Source organism: Suncus etruscus, chromosome 4, assembly GCF_024139225.1.
Source record: "Suncus etruscus isolate mSunEtr1 chromosome 4, mSunEtr1.pri.cur, whole genome shotgun sequence".
Classification (NCBI taxonomy): Eukaryota; Metazoa; Chordata; class Mammalia; order Eulipotyphla; family Soricidae; genus Suncus; species Suncus etruscus.
The window spans coordinates 103726988-103744746 of record NC_064851.1 but is presented as its reverse complement, the minus strand read 5'-3'; the positions used below and the strand labels follow the sequence as shown (position 1 = coordinate 103744746).

General features: G+C 46.7%; 1 protein-coding gene across 1 annotated transcript in view; it reads right to left on the bottom strand.

Annotated features, from left to right (window-relative positions):
- Nucleotides 1-223: 223 nt before the first annotated feature.
- Nucleotides 224-17759, bottom strand: part of FBXO16 (F-box protein 16) — a 33116-nt gene continuing 15580 nt past the window's right edge. The window contains exons 4-8 of the mRNA XM_049771131.1: nt 16551-16715; nt 10929-11158; nt 7508-7607; nt 1090-1113; nt 224-406 (exon numbers count right to left, since the gene is read on the bottom strand). Of these exons, the coding sequence (XP_049627088.1) occupies nt 239-406; nt 1090-1113; nt 7508-7607; nt 10929-11158; nt 16551-16715 (687 nt within the window). The 3' untranslated portion in view covers nt 224-238. The remainder of the gene's footprint in view (nt 407-1089; nt 1114-7507; nt 7608-10928; nt 11159-16550; nt 16716-17759) is intronic.

Here is a 17759-nt window from a genome sequence, read left to right as displayed (position 1 = left end):
AAAGCCGCTGTGCTATCTCTCCGGGCCTGTTAAACTTCGTCTTAATGTGACCCTATATAGCATCATTTGTTTCCTAAATCTGTAAAACGACACAGTGATTCCGTGAATGTCCTTTACTGCAGCCCTGGAGCACTCACAACCATACTCAAATATTCGAAGGAATTTGAAGTTTGTCACTGAGTAACATCCCTACAGCATTGGGTGCGCGTGGCATCTTCAAATATCTCAGAGCTTGGAATCAGCTTTGAACCCCCAGGAACGTTGGGGGCCTAGGTCGTCTCTGGAGATGCTGCAGGAGGATCTTCGCTGCTGCATCTGTGGTTGGGGGCTCCGCTCCTGGCTCGGGGGACCAGGCAAGCCGAAGAGAAACTTTTGAAAGGGCTCTGGGTTCTGCACTCAGAGATACCTGAAAAAGAAAGAGCCTGTGAGCAGGAAGCGAAGTCAGGGGAATGTTCACAGGATAGAAAACACTTTGATCAAATCGCAGGAACGAATAAGATTAGGGTCTGAACTGCACCCCCAAACCTCCTTTTCTCTTCATGCAATGTTCAACTCCAGCTACTCAGAATCCATTCCTTGGGGCTCAAAATGCTTCCACCACCATTATTTTACTGGAACCTTAAGAACAGAGTTCATGAATTTAAAAAAAGGTGGGAAGATAGGGCCAGAGCGATAGCACTGTGGGGAGGGTGTTTGCCTTGCATGCAGCCAACCCGGATTCAATCCCCAGCATCTCACAGAGTCCCCCGAGCCTGTCAGGTGCCGTGCAGAGCCAGAGGAAACCCTGGTACCTTTGGATGTGCCCCCCCCCAAACAAACTTAAGTGGTGGGAAGAGCTGGCTCTAGGGATGGGGTCTGAGTTGGGGGATCCTGGCAGGAGTGGGGCACCATGCAATGCTGGGGATGGATTGAACATGCAAGGTCAGTGCCCCATGGCTTTATCCATTCCCTCAGCCTCTGGGGATAAGCATTTCGGAGCAGGTGAAGGAGCATTTACGGATGCTCCAATCCCAGCCATTATACATGCATACACACATGCATTCTCCCCACAGGAGCAGCTGGAAGGGTGATTCTACATCTGGAACTCACAGAGAAAGGACTTTTTCTTGACGTCTGCATGTGAGCAGGAAAGGGAAGAGGAAAGAAAGGAGAGAGAGAGAGAGAGAGAGAGAGAGAGAGAGAGAGAGAGAGAGAGAGAAGAGTAGATGAACTTGCACACAGTTGACCCTGTTTTTCGTTTGCTTTTGTTTTGTTTGGGGGCTACAACTGGTGGTGCTCAGGGGTCACTCCTGGCTCTGTTCTCAGAAATTATTCCTGGCAGGCTTGGGGGACCATATAGGATGCTGAGGATCAAACTTGGGTGGCTGCTTGCAAGGCAAACGTTGTACTATCATTTTGGCCCTTAGTTGACCTTAGTTTGGTTCCCAACAATGCCCAAGCCCCCTCAGGAGTGAGCTCTAAAAGCAAAGCCAGCAAGCCCTGAGCATCACCACATGTGGCCCCCCAACAGAAACCAACCGAAGGAGCACATGAGACCAGCTGAGATTTGTTGGCACTGACTCCTGCCCCTGAACATCCCTGTGTAGATCTGTCGTTTCACACCATTTGTGGGGAGACAGATGTGAGTGAGTCACACAGATGCCTGTGCCCACTTTTGTACGAGCCAGAGGGGCCTGGAGAGAGAGAGGCAGAGGGTCAAGTACACAGCCTTGCCTTGTACATAGCTGCCTGGGATTCCTTCTCTGGCATCCTAGAATCTCCTAAGACCTGCCAGGAGTGATTCCCAAAAACAAAGACCTGAGCTCCACTGGCTATGTTGCCTTACAAGCAGCCGATCCAGGACCAAAGATGGTTGGTTTGAATCCCGGTGTCCCATATGGTCCCCCGTGCCTGCCAGGAGCTATTTCTAAGCAGACAGCCAGGAGTAACCCCTGAGCACCTCCGGATGTGGCCCAAACACCAAAAACAAAAACAAAAACAAAAAAAACCAGTAGTGGGGTCAGATGGATAGCACAGCAGGGAGGGTGTTTGCCTTGCACGTGGCCAACCTGGGTTTCATCACAGCATCCCATTGGTCTCCTGAACCTGCCAGGAGTGATTCCTGAACACAGAGTAACAGGAGTAATCTATGAGTGCCACCAATGTGGCCCTCAAAAACCAAAAACCAAAATCCAGCAGTGACAGGGATTAAGATTTCTCCTAGGGATCAAGCAGATAAGCAAGACAATTGCACAATTCTCAAACACTGGCTTCGCTTCTGGTTGGCTCCAGAGAGACGCCCCAGCAGGTTCAGAGGGCCCCGGGGTTCTGCCGACAGCATGATTGGTTCCATGCCAGGCCCAGTTCTATGCTGCTGGGCCCTGCGTTGGCTGAGCATCTGGTCCACACCTGGAACGCTAAGGGAGGTTTTAGGGGCTTCTGAAGCTGCAGAGGGAACATGTGGTATGAGGGACCAGACCTTTTTCCACTTGCACCCTAAGCTGGGACCATCATCCTGCCCTTAATGTGGCTTTTTATGAGGAGTGGGAGGGTGTTGAGATCATCCACAAGTGGTGGTGCAAGAATCGAATAGGAAAAAAAGAAAAGAGAAAAAAAAGAAAAAAAAAAAAAGAATCGAATAGGGATTTCTGGGGCTGGAGGGATAGCACAACGATTAGGGCTCTTGCCTTATATGAGTTCCATCTCGGGCATTCAATATGGTACCAAGCATCGTCAGAAGTGACTCTTAGGCACCGCTAGATGTGGCCCAAAAACAAAACAAACAAACAAACAAACAAAAGGGATAGCTGAGCGCCCTGCCCGAACCTTCCCCCTGTGCTTTTCTGCGCTCAGAAGGTAAACCGGAGTGGAACTCAGCTGCGCTGGGCCACAGAGACATTCCAGTAGCCAGCCTGAGGTTGGGAGCGCTGTGGTAAGCGCACAGAAGCTCCCCAAGTGCTGGGCAAGAACGAACAAGAATAGGCGCTCCTGGACGTGCAAAGGCGAATCTCCCCAGCAGCTGCAGCTTGAGCTCCCGGGCTTTTCCCTTAGGGCTCTGCAGTGAGCAATAGTCACGACTTTCTGAGCTACAAGCTGGGAGCAGGGTGCCCCAGCAGAGGATGCTTCATGCCAGGGACAGGGCAGGCACCAGGGCATGGGAGAGAACCAAGGTTAGCTTGCCTTCAAGGCAAGCGTCCTCCCACTGTACCATTGCTCCGGGCCCCAACCTCTGACTTTGTTGTTGTTGTTTTGTTTTGGGGCCACACCAGGGCTTGCTCATGATTCTCAGCTCAGGAATCACTCTTGGAAGGCTGGGGGACCCTATGAAATGTGGGGATCGAACCTTGGTAGGCCCTGTGCAAGGCAAACACACTCCCCACTGTGCTATCACTCTGATTCCAAGGGGACTCTCATTCTTGCCTTTAGAACCTTTTCTGAGTCACAGCTTTTTACATTATTTTCTTCTTTAAATTTTTTCCTTCTTCCAAGTACTATCACCAATTAAAAAACTTTCAATTTTTTAGTTTATTAGGTCACACCCAGCAGTGGTCAGGATGTACTCCTGGCTCTGTGCTCAGGGATCACTCCTAGCAAGGCTTTAAGGACCATCTGGGGTCTGGGGATCAAATCCACGTTGGCCATGTACAAGGCGAGTACTTTACCTGTTGTGTTCTTTCTTCAGCCTCCCTCACCCAAGAAAATTTTTAAAAGACTCCAGATATATAAGAATATAAAATAGATACACAAACATTTACTGATCATAAATCATCAAGAAATTTACCTGGAAACCCAGTCTGAGAGAGAAAAGGAATAAGGGGTCCATGTGAATTTTAAGAATGGTCCCACAAATACTACTGAGGTGATTGAGAGTACAGAGCCAGGAATAACACCTGAGTACCACCAGGTGTGCCCAAAACACTCCCAAGCTAGACCTTAAGTCTCCTCTGCTTACTATTTCTCTAGTTCCTTTTGAAATCTTCCTAGATAGTTATGTCAAGGACTCTAGAACCTTCTATGAAGTGAGCATGGCTTCTCTGTCATGCCTAGGAGGTCATGTCCCCTCTGCATAGCTGCAGCTGTCACAGTGGCCGTAGCACCATTTTGGTCCCCAATGGCATCTACTTGCATGTTTGCACCTGCTGGCATCAGTCACTAGTGGTTTCTTCTGGGTGAGCCATGAGAGACAGCTTCCCTGGGCCAATGTCTTCATCTAGCAAGAACGGGCTGACCAATAACAGCCGTAGGACCCTGAGATCCTGGCTTCTCCCTGCCCCTCTCCTGCTTCAGGAAGCTCCCACAGATAGCTCAGCTTCCTCGCCTGCCTTTTACCTTAATAACTTACAAGTTCTAGCCCTATTGCATTGGTCCTAGCTTCCCTCGAAGCTTTAATGCTTGCCGCTCTTGGAGGTGCTAGGGATGTGTTCAAATTCACTTTTTTTTTTGTTTTTGTTTTTTGGTTTTTGGGTCACACCTAGAAGCGCTCAGGGGTTATTTCTGGCTCTGTGCTCAGAAATCACTCCTGGCAGGCATGGGGATGCCAGGAATCCAACCAACATCCGTCCTGGATTGGCTGCTTGCAAGGAAAATGCCCTACCACTGTGCATCTCTCCAGCCCCCTCAGATTCACTCTTTTTTTTTTTTTTTTTTTGGTTTTTGGATTTTGGTTTTTGGGTCATACCGGGTGGCGCTCAGGGATTACTCCTGGCTCTGTGCTCAGAAGTCCCTGGCAGTCTTGGGCTGGAGAGACAGCACATTGGTAAGGTGTTTGCCTTGCATGCAGAAGGAAGGTAGTTCGAATCCCAGCATCCCATGTGGTCTCCCAAGCCTTCCAGGAGCGATTTCTGAGCATAGAGTCAGGAGTAACCACTGAGTGCTGCCGGGTGTGACCCAAAAACCATTAAAAAAAAAAAAAAAAAAAAGAAGAAATGTAAAAGAAGTTCCTGGCAGTTGAGGGACCATATGGTATGCTGGGATTCAAACCAGGGTTCATCCTGTGTTGGCCATGTGCAAGGCAAATGCCCTACCACTGTGCTGTCTCTCTGGCCGCCCCTCAAATTCACTTTTGTGGGATGCTCACAGGCCACTTCTGGCTCTGCACTCAGGGTTTACTCTAGGTGGTACCAGGATCAGCTGTATGCAAGGCATACACCTTACCCCCTGTCCTATCTCTGACCCCCAAATTATTATTTCATTTGTTTTTGTTTTTGAGCCATACCTAGCTTCTCAGTGGTTTCTCTTGATTCTGTTTGGAAATCACTCCTGGCAGGCTTGGGGGACCCTATGGAATTGAACCTGGATTGGCCCAAGGCAAAAGCCCTCCCCACTGTGCTATCACTCTGGCCCCTCATCTATTGTTTTAAGCCACCCATGGTGGTACTCAGGGACTATCTGGTTTTGTGATGGGTGTATGTGTTTATGGGGTTGTATGTAGATAGGAATCTTCCTGCACTGCATGTGTAACCATGCAGGGCCAAACTGCCCCCTTCCCTGGCCTCCTGCATGCTAAGCATATGAGCTCCACTCTGTCAGTTTGCAAAGAAGGGCGAATATTTTCACGTGAGTCAGCCCAGCGAGTGTGTGACAGATGGTGAGTGTCAGAGCCCCGGGGGAGGTTTCTGTTTAGCCTTTTTGATTTGTTTGTTGAAGTCTGAGCCAGTTTGTGAGTCGAAGCTGCCACCCCACGCACTGTCCTTTGAGCTCAGGATCTACCCAGATCCATCTGCTCCTTCCAGCCTAGGCAGGAGCTCCAGGAGGGCCTGTGACTTTAGCTTTGCACTGTTATTCTGCTCAATGACTAGTTTCCACTGACAATTTTACTGCACGGCTGTTCAGAGCCAAAGTCCTGCGGGTGTCCAGACAGATGTCTGTGATCAGCACATCCCTCCCCATATACGAGGCCCCCTGCAGCACCCCCCTGTTCTTGGAGAACTGCTCATTCCCTCCTCGGTTCCCCTCAGCATATAACACTTGAAAATGCATTTAAACAGAAAGTAATAGGGCTTTCAAGGAGGGTGATAAAAGTGATTTACACTTACGCCTCTCCCAACTGACATCCGCTTTAGAGGAATTTTTCCTTAAGCGTGGAGCAGAGTTTCTTTCAAGAGCTTTATGGTTAATCTGAATTTTTTCATTCCATCCTCATTTCCTTTTTACCTGGCTCCCAGGGCCCACACCCCAGCCCTCCTGCTGAAAGGGAGAGGAGTGTGAGCCCCAAGTAGCACCCCTGGGAAATTCTGCTAGGAAATGGGGAAGGTTCCCTGTCCTCTGGAGCAGCTTTGGTAGATAGTCAATTAGGTCTGTTTTAATCAGGGAAAGATAAGGTCTTAATTCATTTTTTCTAAAGTCACTTGAGATGCACTTTAATAATCCTGCTTCCCAGGTAGCCTGAGGAAAGCTAGGGGAAAGCATAGTTCTTTTTTTTGCGGGGGGCAATCAATGAATTCTGCACTCCAAAGAGAAGTTATTACCAGCACACACACACACATCCCTATCCCCCAAACACACACACTTGTCCCAAAGGACTCACAGTGAATACAGACCCATAAGAATGCTGTTTCATTGTTTCCTTCCTTCCTTCCTTCCTTCCTTCCTTCCTTCCTTCCTTCCTTCCTTCCTTCCTTCCTTCCTTCCTTCCTTCCTTCCTTCCTTCCTTCCTTCTCTTCCTTTCTCTCTCTCGTTCTCTCATTCTTTCTTTCTTTCTTTCTTTCTCTCTTCCTTCCTTCCTTCCTTCCTTCCTTCCTTCCTTCCTTCCTTCCTTCCTTCCTTCCTTCCTTCCTTCCTTCCTTCCTTCCTTCCTTCCTTCCTGTTTTTGTTTGTTTGTTTGTTTTTGGGTCACACCCGGTAGTGCTCAAAGGTTACTCCTGGCTTTGCACCCAGAAATCGCTACTGGCAGGCTCGAGGGACCATACGGGATGCTGGGAAGCAAACCTGGGTCCGTCTTGGTCAGCCGTTTGCAAGGCAAACGCCCAGCCACTGTGCTGTTGTTCCAGCTCTGTTTCATTGTTTTCAAAGCAGATGATCCACTTTTGTTTTTAAGCAGAGAAAACAGGCTAGAAGAAACCAAGGGTATCTTCAAGGTCAGGAACTGAGTTCTTGATTTAAACTACAATGATTCTGCTTTATTTTGGTTTTTAGTTTTGGAGCCACACCCAGTCGTGCTCAGGGGTCACTCCTGGCAGGCTCTGGGGACCTATGGGGCGCTGTGGACCAAACCCGGGTTGACCACGTGCAAGACAAATGCCCTCCCTGCTGTGCTATTGCTCGGGCCCTATTTTGGGGAGGGGGTCACACCCAGTAGCGCTCAGGGGTTACTCCTAGCTCTACACTCAGAAATCGCTCCTGGCAGGCTGGGGGGGGGGGGAACCATATGGGATGCCGGGATTCGAACCACCATCCTTATGCATCTAAGGCAAATGCCTTAGATGCTCTCTCCGGCCCCATATTTTTTAAATTTAGTTTTGCAATAGAATTAAAGATCCTGAGGCTGTCTTTAGGTTCTTGTGGGAAATCTTTTGTAAGCCATACTCACCAATGACTGTGCTTTCCTTAATTTAGCCTTGTCCTGCAATTTATTTTTCTTGTCATGTAACTTCTGGCTGAACTCCGGGGTCATGTCGTGCCGTTTCCTTCTGTAAAGTAAAAACATTGCAAAGATGATAAACCATCTCTGAATTCTGAGATGTTTTAAACCCTGCAAAGCCCTTTAGCTTTGTCATTCCTGTGATGGAAATGATCGAATCTGCTTCTCAATTAAAAACAAGGGAATTGCCTTGCATGCGGCTGACCCAGGTTTGATCCCCAGCATCTCATATGGTTCCTCGAACCTGCCAGGAGTGATTTCTGCGTACAGAGCCAGGAGAGACCCCTGAGCACTGCCGAGTGTGGCCCCAAAACCAAAATACACAAAATATTCTCCTGAAATAATGTGCAAGTGACCATGTCCTTCCAGGAAAGCGTCTTACCTGATTGATTAAACAAAAAAACAAACATACAAACAAAGCAACCATTTCTCCCATAATCCCATTCAGAAAGGCAAAGACCTGACTCCAGGGACTGGAGCAGTGGCGAAAGCCGTAAGGCTTCTGCCTTGTGCACGCTAGCCTAGGACGAACTGTGTCCCATATGGCCCTCCAAGCCAGGAGTGATTTCTGAGCGCATAGCCAGGAATAACCCCTGAGCATCACCGGGTGTGGCCCCCCCCAAAAAATAAATAAAATACCTGACTCCAAAACCCAGGTAGGGAAACTGCCAAGGGCCCCAGCAATAGCACAGTGGAGAGGGCGTTGGCCTTGCACATGGCCGACCCAGGTTCAATTCCCAGCATCTCAGAAGGTCCACCGAGCCTGCCAGGAGTGATTCCTGAATGCAGAGCAAGGAGGAACCGCTGAGCACTGCTGGGTGTGGCCCAAAAACCAAAACTAAGCAAAAAGAAAAAACAAACAAGAAAAACTGACAGGTTCATTCACAGATGTTCCTTCCCTCATTCATTGCCTTCCTGAGAGAGACTCAACTTCAAGAGCTGAGATGAAAGAGAGTCTCAATCCAGTCTGCAACAGACACTTCAAACTGCCCTGAGACACTGGATCCCTAATCTCGACCCAGACCCATGCTCGGGACTATGGTAGAAAAATTGGGAAATGTCTGGCAGTTAAGTGCTCCTCTAAGTCCCTCAGTTCAAAACCTGGCAAGGCAGGAAGGTGGGGCAACCAGCTATGGGGAGGGGGCAACTTTAATTTATCTAAAAGTGGAGCCAGAGAAATAGCACAGCAGTAGGGCATTTGCCTTGCACAAGGCCAACCTGGGATGGACCTGGGTTCAATTCCCGGCATCCCATATGGTCCCCTGAACCTGCCAGGAACAATTTCTGAGTGCAGAGCCAAGAGTAACCACTGAGTGCCACCGGGTATGGAAAAAAAGATAGAAAAAAAGAAAAGAAAAAGATTATTTTTTAAAGTAATGACTGCAGAGGCTGGGAGAAGAGAGCACACACAGCAGCGAAGAGTACCAGCCTTACAAGCCTGTGGTTATGGGTTCAAATCCCTGGCGTCCCATATGGTCCAAGCACGCACTGAGCATCTCTGATGTTTCAGCTCTGCTGCTTGGGCTTTCCGGTGCCACAGATGAGTCCCAATTGCAGCACAATCAAGGGTGTGTGAGGGGCTATTAAAAGAGATTCTGTGGGGCCGGAGAGATAGCATGGAGGTAAGGCGTTTGCCCTTCATGCAGGAGGTCATCGGTTCGAATTCCGGCGCCCCATATGGTCCCCCGTGCCTGCCAAGAGCAATTTCTAAGCCTGGAGCCAGGAATAACCCCTGAGCACTGCCGGGTGTGACCCAAAAACCACACACACACACACACACACACACACACACACACACACACACACATACACACACACACACACACACACACACACACAAAGAGAAAGATTCTGTGAGGGACCAGAGAGAGAGCACAGTGGGAAGAGCACTTGCCTTGCGTGTGGCCTACAGGGATTCTATCCCTGGCATCTCATATGATCCCCTGATCACCTCCAGGAGTAATTCCTGAGCTCTGAGCCAGGAAAATCCCTGAGTGCTGTGTGGTCCCAAAATAAAACAAGCAAAAAATAGTTGAACTGTGCAATCCACCCTATTATCTATATTCATGTGAGTAGCTGCTTCTAACAATGATGCTTCTTAGGCTAAGGAAGGAATCAACTCTCACTACTTCAACATCTTCCTCTTAAGGTAAAGGCTCTGCCCATCATCCTATTTTATAAAAAGAGCATCAAGGTAACAATTATTGTTTCTTTAAGAGAAGCAAACAGAAAGAGGAGGATGGGTGCCTTCCTTTCAAAGTAGTTGAGAACTCCTTCAGGTAAATGAGCCAGACACAGTTTGTTTGACCCTCCAATTTCACACATGTATGAATTCTCCTCTGGTCACAGCAATGTTGTATCTCTCACCACTGCAGTGTTGGTTTACTCAAGATTCATTACTAGAAGAGGAATCCTTGGGGGAGAATATGGGAGGCTGGGGCTGGGTGACAGTGCAAAGTCTTGCTCAAGCCCACTTCCATCCCCAGCAAAACTAGACCCCTAAACAGCATCAGGTATAGCCCTGATAGTCCCCAAGCACCACCTGGGAGTCCCTATTGGTACAATAGGTGTGGCCCCCAGGCCCTTGGCACTGCTGGGGAGACCCCCCCAATTGTAAATAAATGTATTTTTGTAAGTTGCAATCAAATTTCCCTTTAGAAGATTTATGAAAAATTCTTTCCTTTCTTTTTGTTTTTGTTTTTTTGGGGGCCATACCTGATGGCCCTCAGGGATTACTCCTGGCTCTGTGCTCAGAAATCGTTCCTGGCAGCTTGGGGGACCACATGAGATGCTAGGAATTGAACCCAGGTCTGTCCTGGGGTGGCAGAGTGCAAGGCAAATGTCCTACTGCTGTGCTCTCGCTCCAGTCCCACATTTGTGGCAATTTCTATTTTTGTTTTCCTATGGCATGGATCAGCATTTCTAAAACTATTTTCATCATGTGTAGTAAATAAACATATCCTATATACATTATATGTTAAGCCTCATAGATACATTATATATTAAGGCAATATATATATGCTAGAGCATAAATAAATCTGTGAGTTTCAGGGCTGAGGGAATAAGGAGGTATGAATGTGGGAAAGAAAAGGACTAGAAGAATCTCAGGATGCTGGGCTGAAATCTGAAGTGTTAAAATATTAAAAGCAGCTGTAATGTTAAAACCATTACAGCTACAAAATGCAAACAAATCCTAATTAACCCTGAACATTTACTCAAAACGTTTCATTTACTTTCCCCGTTTCTTTTTGGCCCGTAGAGCAAAGTATTTGCATGTCTTTGAAGTTAATTCTCTTTTTTCCCTAGAGGAATAGAAGGGCCTGAAAACTCTTGGCAAACTCGGAGCTGGGGAGAGGCAGGAAGTCCCTACCCTGGCAAGGCTGCTGTCGGGGGCTCCCAGTTGTCCAGGTAGTTGAAGCGGATGATATCCGTGGGATGCTTGTCAGAGGAGCGCCAAGGCGGCAGCACTCCCTCCCTGGGGCAACTCTTCTTCCTCCACGGAGGAGACCAGAAGGCCAAAGAAGGGGGTTGCTTTTCGTTGAGAGGACTATTCGGGACTGGGTGGACATCAGGGATCACAAAATCATCTTTAGGAGGTGTCTGAAAAAGAAAGAAAATATTGCTTTTCTCCATACACAGTGTAAGGGCAAGGAGACCAAGAACATCACCAAATGTCATGCCAGGGACTACAATACCAACCAACTAATGGGAAAATCAAGAAAAGGGGCCTAAGGGAGCTCGGTGGACCAGGCCCTAGCTAGCTCATAGACCTCAGAGACCTCAGGCCTGAGATAGCTCATTGGGTCCTGGCACCTCAGGCCCAATGCGCTGTTTTTTTGACCAGCACAAAAAATCTCCTTAGAAGGGGAAACTCTAACCTGCTAACCTGTGCATTTGACCACACCTGCTTCAGGAGTAAGACAAGGGCTAAAGCAGAAATTCAGGACCATGGCATCAAGGACCCTGGCCTACACCATCACTTCTCTTGTCATTGTTCTTGTTATTCTCTTGTCATTTGGTTTTACCACAACTGCAGCGATTTACTCCTTAAAAACCCCTATTTTTTTCCCTGACAGTACTTTCTCCCTGATGGAGAAAGCTCAGAGACAAATGTCCAGTGATATAGAAGAATCTGATCGGCCATTGGCATCTCAAGTGGTCCCCCAAAATACTTGGGTCTTATTTTCCACATTGAAATTCTCTTCTGTATGTGTGTGTGTAAATGTGTGTGATTTTGTGTGTGTGAATGTGTTTCTCTGCATGTGTTTGTTTGGATGGATGTGTATAAATGTGTGTATGTAAAATTCATAAGGCTTTTATGAAGATGTTGCCTGGAGGAAGTGGTATTGGTATGTTGAGAAGCCATTAAAGGCTTAATTTTCTCTTTAGAAGATTAGGGCAGCTTTGCCTGGTAAATTGGTTTGCTTAAATTGTTTGTGAAAATTACGAAATTCCCCAGTTCCACCTTGAAGCAGAATTGTTTTGGTCCTTGTCCTCATTCCCACAGCTCTTTGTGCTTTTCCTATGACAGGAGATTTCTTGGTACCCTGAGTGTAATAAATAATATTTTCCTCTCTCTCCTGGGCCTATAGACTGATTGGTCTGCTAAAAAGTGGGTTCTGAATAATTGGATTATTAGCACTCAAGACATAAGAATGCTTGAGCCAGAGCAATAATAGCACAGTGGGAAGAGCCTTTGCCTTGCATGCAGCAGACCAGGATTCAATCCCTGGTATCCCATATGGTCCCCAGAGCCTGCCAGGAGTAACCTCTGATTCACTCCTGAGCACTGCCTGGTGTAGACCAAAAACCAAAAAAATAATCAAACAAACAAAATAAAATAAGGAGTGATTATAGACCCAAAGATCAAGAAAATACCTTATATATTTACACCATTGATAGCTTATTAATGATTTAATATGTAATATTTGGGTCTCAATAGAAAAATCCATTTCTGTGAGTTTCTAGTGAATTACAAGCTGGGGATGAGGCTGGAGCAATAGCACAGCAGTAAGGTGTTTGTCGTGCACGAGGCCAACACAGGACGGATCTGGTTCGAATCCCAGCATCCCATGTGGTTCCTAGAGCCTGTCAGGAGCAACTTCTGAGTGCAGAGCCAGGAGTAACCCCTGAGCACTGCCAGGTGTGACCCCAAACCCCAAACCCCTCAGCAAAAGAAGAAGCTGGGAGGACTATAATAATAGTGCAGATAAAGAGCATAAAATAATCAACAGTAATAAAGAACAATTACAGAACTCACAAATACTCTCAGTAAAAGTAGTTAAGACATATAAATTAATATCATCAGTTCTAAAAAAGTACAAAATGTTTGAGACTAGAGAGATAATGTAGCAGATAGGGCCATTGCCTTGTAAGGTACTGACTAAGGGTTAATCCCTAGCACCTCTTTTGGTCCCCTGAGCATTCCCAAGAGTGATTCCTGAATGCAGAAACAGGAATAATTTCTGAGCACTGATGGGTGAGGGCCCTGCCCAAAAAGTAAATACAAAATGCTTGACACTTTAACAAATTAAAATACCACTTCTGTATAAAGTCGACATATCCTGCTCACTTCACCTCAACTTTTGGAATTAGCTTTTGGCACTGATTTCCAATATTTAAATCATTAATTCATACTGAATGCTTTTTTTCAATTTTTTGTTTTTGGGGCCATACCCAGTGACACTCAGGGGTTACTCCTGGCTATGCACTCAGAAATCGCTCCCGGCTTAGGGGACCACGTGGAACGATGGGGGTATCGAACCTCAGTCTGTCCTCGGTTAGCCCATGCAGGCAGATGCCCTACTGCTTGTGCCACCACTCTGGCCCCCATACTGATTGTTTTATTAAATGCTTTATGCTTATTTGAATGTTCCTCTATCTTTCTCTCTTATTCTGTGAATTTCATGCATTGCTTTCAGAATGAAATTATTCCAGCCTTGCTATTCTTGGATCCAGCCACATGTCTGTCAACCCCCACTTACATAATACTTTTTGTTGAATATTACTGGATTTAATTGACTAATATTTAAAATGAATTTTCAAGTCTATGTGCATGAGTGAGATTGACATGTCTTTTTATTGGGTTTTCTTGTAAAATCTCTACTTGAATTTGCTATAAAATTTATGAGTTGGAAAGTAAGTATTCTCTGTTCCTTTGTTATTCTGAAAGAGTCTGTGTAGTGTGATCCTTGGCATCGTATATGATCTTCGGAGTATTAGGACAGTGGGCAGTGCACTTGTCTTGTATGCAGCCAACCCGGGCTCACTCCCATATGGTTCCCTGAGCATCTCCAGGAGGAATTCCTTAGTGCAGAGTCAGTAGTAAGCCCCAGGACACCCAATGATAAATAAAAATAAAATACCTTTCCTTGGGGCTGAAGAGATAATGCAAGGCTAAGGAATTTGGTAGATCCAAAGTCAATCCTTGGCAACCCATATAGTCCACCAATCCCCACCAGAAGAGACTCCTTGAGCACTTATCTTGGAGTAAGCCCTGAGTACTGCCAGATATGCCCCCCAAATGTAAGATTTAAAAAAATAATTGTTTTATTAAAAATCACTGCAGGAGGGGGCCGGGCGGTGGCGCTGGAGGTAAGGTGCCTGCCTTGCCTGCGCTAGCCTAGGACGGACCGCGGTTCGATCCCCCGGTGTCCCATATGGTCCCCCAAGAAGCCAGGAGCAACTTCTGAGTGCATAGCCAGGAGTAACACCTGAGCGTCACAGGGTGTGGCCCAAAAACCAAAAAAAAAAAAAATCACTGCAGGTTAACATTTTATTTTTATTTTTATTTTTTTATTTTTTTTGGTTTTTGGGCCACACCCGTTTGACGCTCAGGGGTTACTCCTGGCTATGTGCTCAGAAATCACCCCTGGCTTGGGGGGACCATATGGGACGCTGGGGGATCGAACCGCGGTCCGTTCCTTGGCTAGCGCTTGCAAGGCAGACACCTTACCTCTAGCGCCACCTTCCCGGCCCCTAACATTTTATTTTTAAAATACTCATGGAGCACAAGGCACACCCTGCTTCTGAAATCAGAAAGATGGGTGCTAGCGTGATAACACAGTGGTACGGCATTTGCCTTGCATGCTGCCGACCTGGGGTGGATCCGGGTTCAATTTCCACTATCCCATATAGTCCCCAAAGCTTGCTGGGAGTGATTTCTGAGTTTAGAGCCAGAGTAACCCTTGAGCACCACTGGGTGTAGCCCAAAAAAAGACAAACAAACAAAAAAGTTAAAGAAAAAGATGAGTTTTATCATTGTGGCATAATAGTAATTATGCATCGTTTAAAGCAATACTCACTGTGGATGGATTCTACTTCAAGACAATAAAGCTAACCCTAAATGAGCAGATATGGAAACTGCCCCTGGCTTGGGGGGACCACATGGAACGCCCGGGGATAGAACCGTGGTCCTTCCCTTGGCTAGCGCTTACAAGGCAGACACCTTACCTCTAGCGCCACCTCACCGGCCCCAACTATTCATCTTTTTTGTTTGTTTGTTTGTTTTTTGGTCCACACCCGGTGGTGCTCAGGGGTTGCTCCTGGCTGCCTGCTCAGAAATAGCTCCTGGCAGGCACGGGGGACCATATGGGACACCGGGATTCGAACCAACCACCTTTGGTCTTGGATCGGCTGCTTGCAAGGCAAACGCCACTGTGCTATCTCTCCGGGCCTGACTATTCATCTTTTAAAGGGATTCTCCAACTGTAAAAAGTTTACTGCTGCCTTTTTATAGTTTATGATGCCCCTTCGGTTAAAAAATCATTTACAAATTTCATTTACACATGACTTTTGCAGGAATTCATCTAGTCTACAAGATAATACACAGCACTGCAAGTACTGCAAGTATATAGACCGTACTGTACTGGAAGAAACAGCTTATAAAATTTTTCAGTAAATTTCTAAGCGGCTGTGACTATACACATTTACTTTTTTTTTTTTTTTTTTTTGGTTTTTGGGTCATACCCGGCAGCACTCAGGGGTTACTCCTGGCTCCATTCTCAGAAATCACTCCTGGCAAGCTCGGGGGACCATATGGGATGCCGGGATTCGAACCAATGACCTTCTGTATGAAAGGCAAACACCTTACCTCCATGCTATCTCTCCGGCCCCCACATTTACTTTTTTATGATTGTATGTATATGCTTTGTTTTACTTAATTTCTAGCTTAAAAAAGAACTCTGGAAGGGGTGGAGAGATATAGAGTGAGTAGGCACTTGCTTTGCATACAAGTGATATTCATTTGATATCCAGAGCCCTATAGGGTGCTAAGTGTAAAACCAGGAGTAAGCCCTGATCTCTTCAAGGTATGTCCCCCTAAAACAAAACAAAAGAATAAAGATCTCTAATATGTTGATATTCCTTCCCATAGTCCACTACCTCATTGGAAAAATCTGTCTTTATAAATGACACAAAAATAAGCCCTTGCCTCAGCTGGAAGAATTATAGATAACTCAATTTTGTTCAGTCCAATCCTACCACCCAGAGATAAGAAATGGGCCACAGGGGCCAGCCACATAGTCTTCATAAGTGAACAATCTGGGATCTTAGTCAGAGGTGCAGCAAGTCAAGAATTAGAGGGGCCGGAGAGGTGGCGCTAGAGGTAAGGTGTCTGCCTTATAAGCGCTAGCCAAGGAAGGACCACGGTTTGATCTCCCGGCGTCCCATATGGTCCCCCCAAGCCAGGGGCAATTTCTGAGCGCTTAGCCAGGAGTAACTCCTGAGCATCAAACGGGTGTGGCCCCCCAAAACAAACAAACAAACAAACAAAAGAATTAGGACTGGGCGTGGAGGGCCTGGCTTCTCTCCTGGTGGGAAGTGAGGTTTGTGAGTGTCTGATGGAGGCTTGGAGATAAAGTTCTAAGGAGAAGAAAATGTCAATTTCCCAACATCCTTCTTGAGACCCTTCATCAGCCTTACAGGACCATTTGGTCTGTAAAGTCCAGCACCAGACCTAAGTGTATAGCCTTGTGCTTGTGTTTTGGGTTACCTGGGGCCTGGTGACATGAAGCTCTTGGACTCTCTGAATGTAGTGCTTCTTCCAGACACCCTGCTCGAAGGGCGTTGGAGAGAAATCGAGGCACCAGTCAAACCGAAGACACTTGAGCATCCAGAGTTGGTCCAGCTCTGCTAAATTCTTCCAGTGCCAGCTTACCTGCAGAAACACCCACATCTGAACATGGCGCCTCTGGCTATGTGTCCAATCTCCCTAGATCCAGGCAGCCTTCAGACACCCATAAGAACCTGTGGTGCTATATACTCAGACGTGCTCCCAAAAATGTATGGGGGACCAAAGATCCAACCTGGCCTTCTTTTTTGTGTTTGTTTTTGGGCCACATCTGGTAGCACTTAGGGATTACTCCTGACTCTGTGCTCAGGAATCACTCCTGGCAGTGCTCAGGGGACCCTATGGGATGCCGGGATGAACCCAACTTAGCTGCATGCAAAGCAAAAGTCCTCCCTGCTGTACTATTGCTCAGTCCTCCTGGGCCTCTTTTTATTTTATTATTATTATTTATGATGATGATGATGCCACACCCAGCAGCACTCAGGGGTTACTCCTAGTTCTATGCTCAGAAATTGCTTCTAGCAGTCTCAGGGGACCATATGGAATGCTGGGAATAGAATCTGGGTCCATCCCAGGTCATCCACGTGCAAGGAAAATGCCCTACTGCTGTGCTATTTCTCTGACCCTCAGCCTCTTTTTAAAATAATTTTTTTATTATAACATCAGGATTTTCCAAGTTGTTCCTAATATAGTCATTGCAGGCATTCAATGTTCTGACACTAATCCCACAACCAGTGTCCCCTATTTCCCACCTCTAACCTAACTTATCCCCTTGGGGGCCCAAATAAATTTACTTTATATTGTTCGTTACAACACAAAGGCAAATGAAATTATCAAAACTTAAATCAATAGGGTCAACTTGTAAAACTGTTCTCTCTCTCTAGCGTCTCCCTCAGACACTGTCTGAGGGTTTCCTGGACTGTGGTAGGTGCTAGTTGAGTTTCTACATTACTGTTCAGGCTCCCTGAGCTTCAGGGATTCCTGTGGAACTTTTCCATCAAATTTGCTTGATCCTACTGGGCCAACACTACTAGGAATTATTAAAGTTCAGTTGTGGAGCTGGACCATTCCTTTGGGAGGGTGGGGGCTGTGGCTGGGAGCTGCTGTGGCATCAGGCAGAAAGGAAAACTG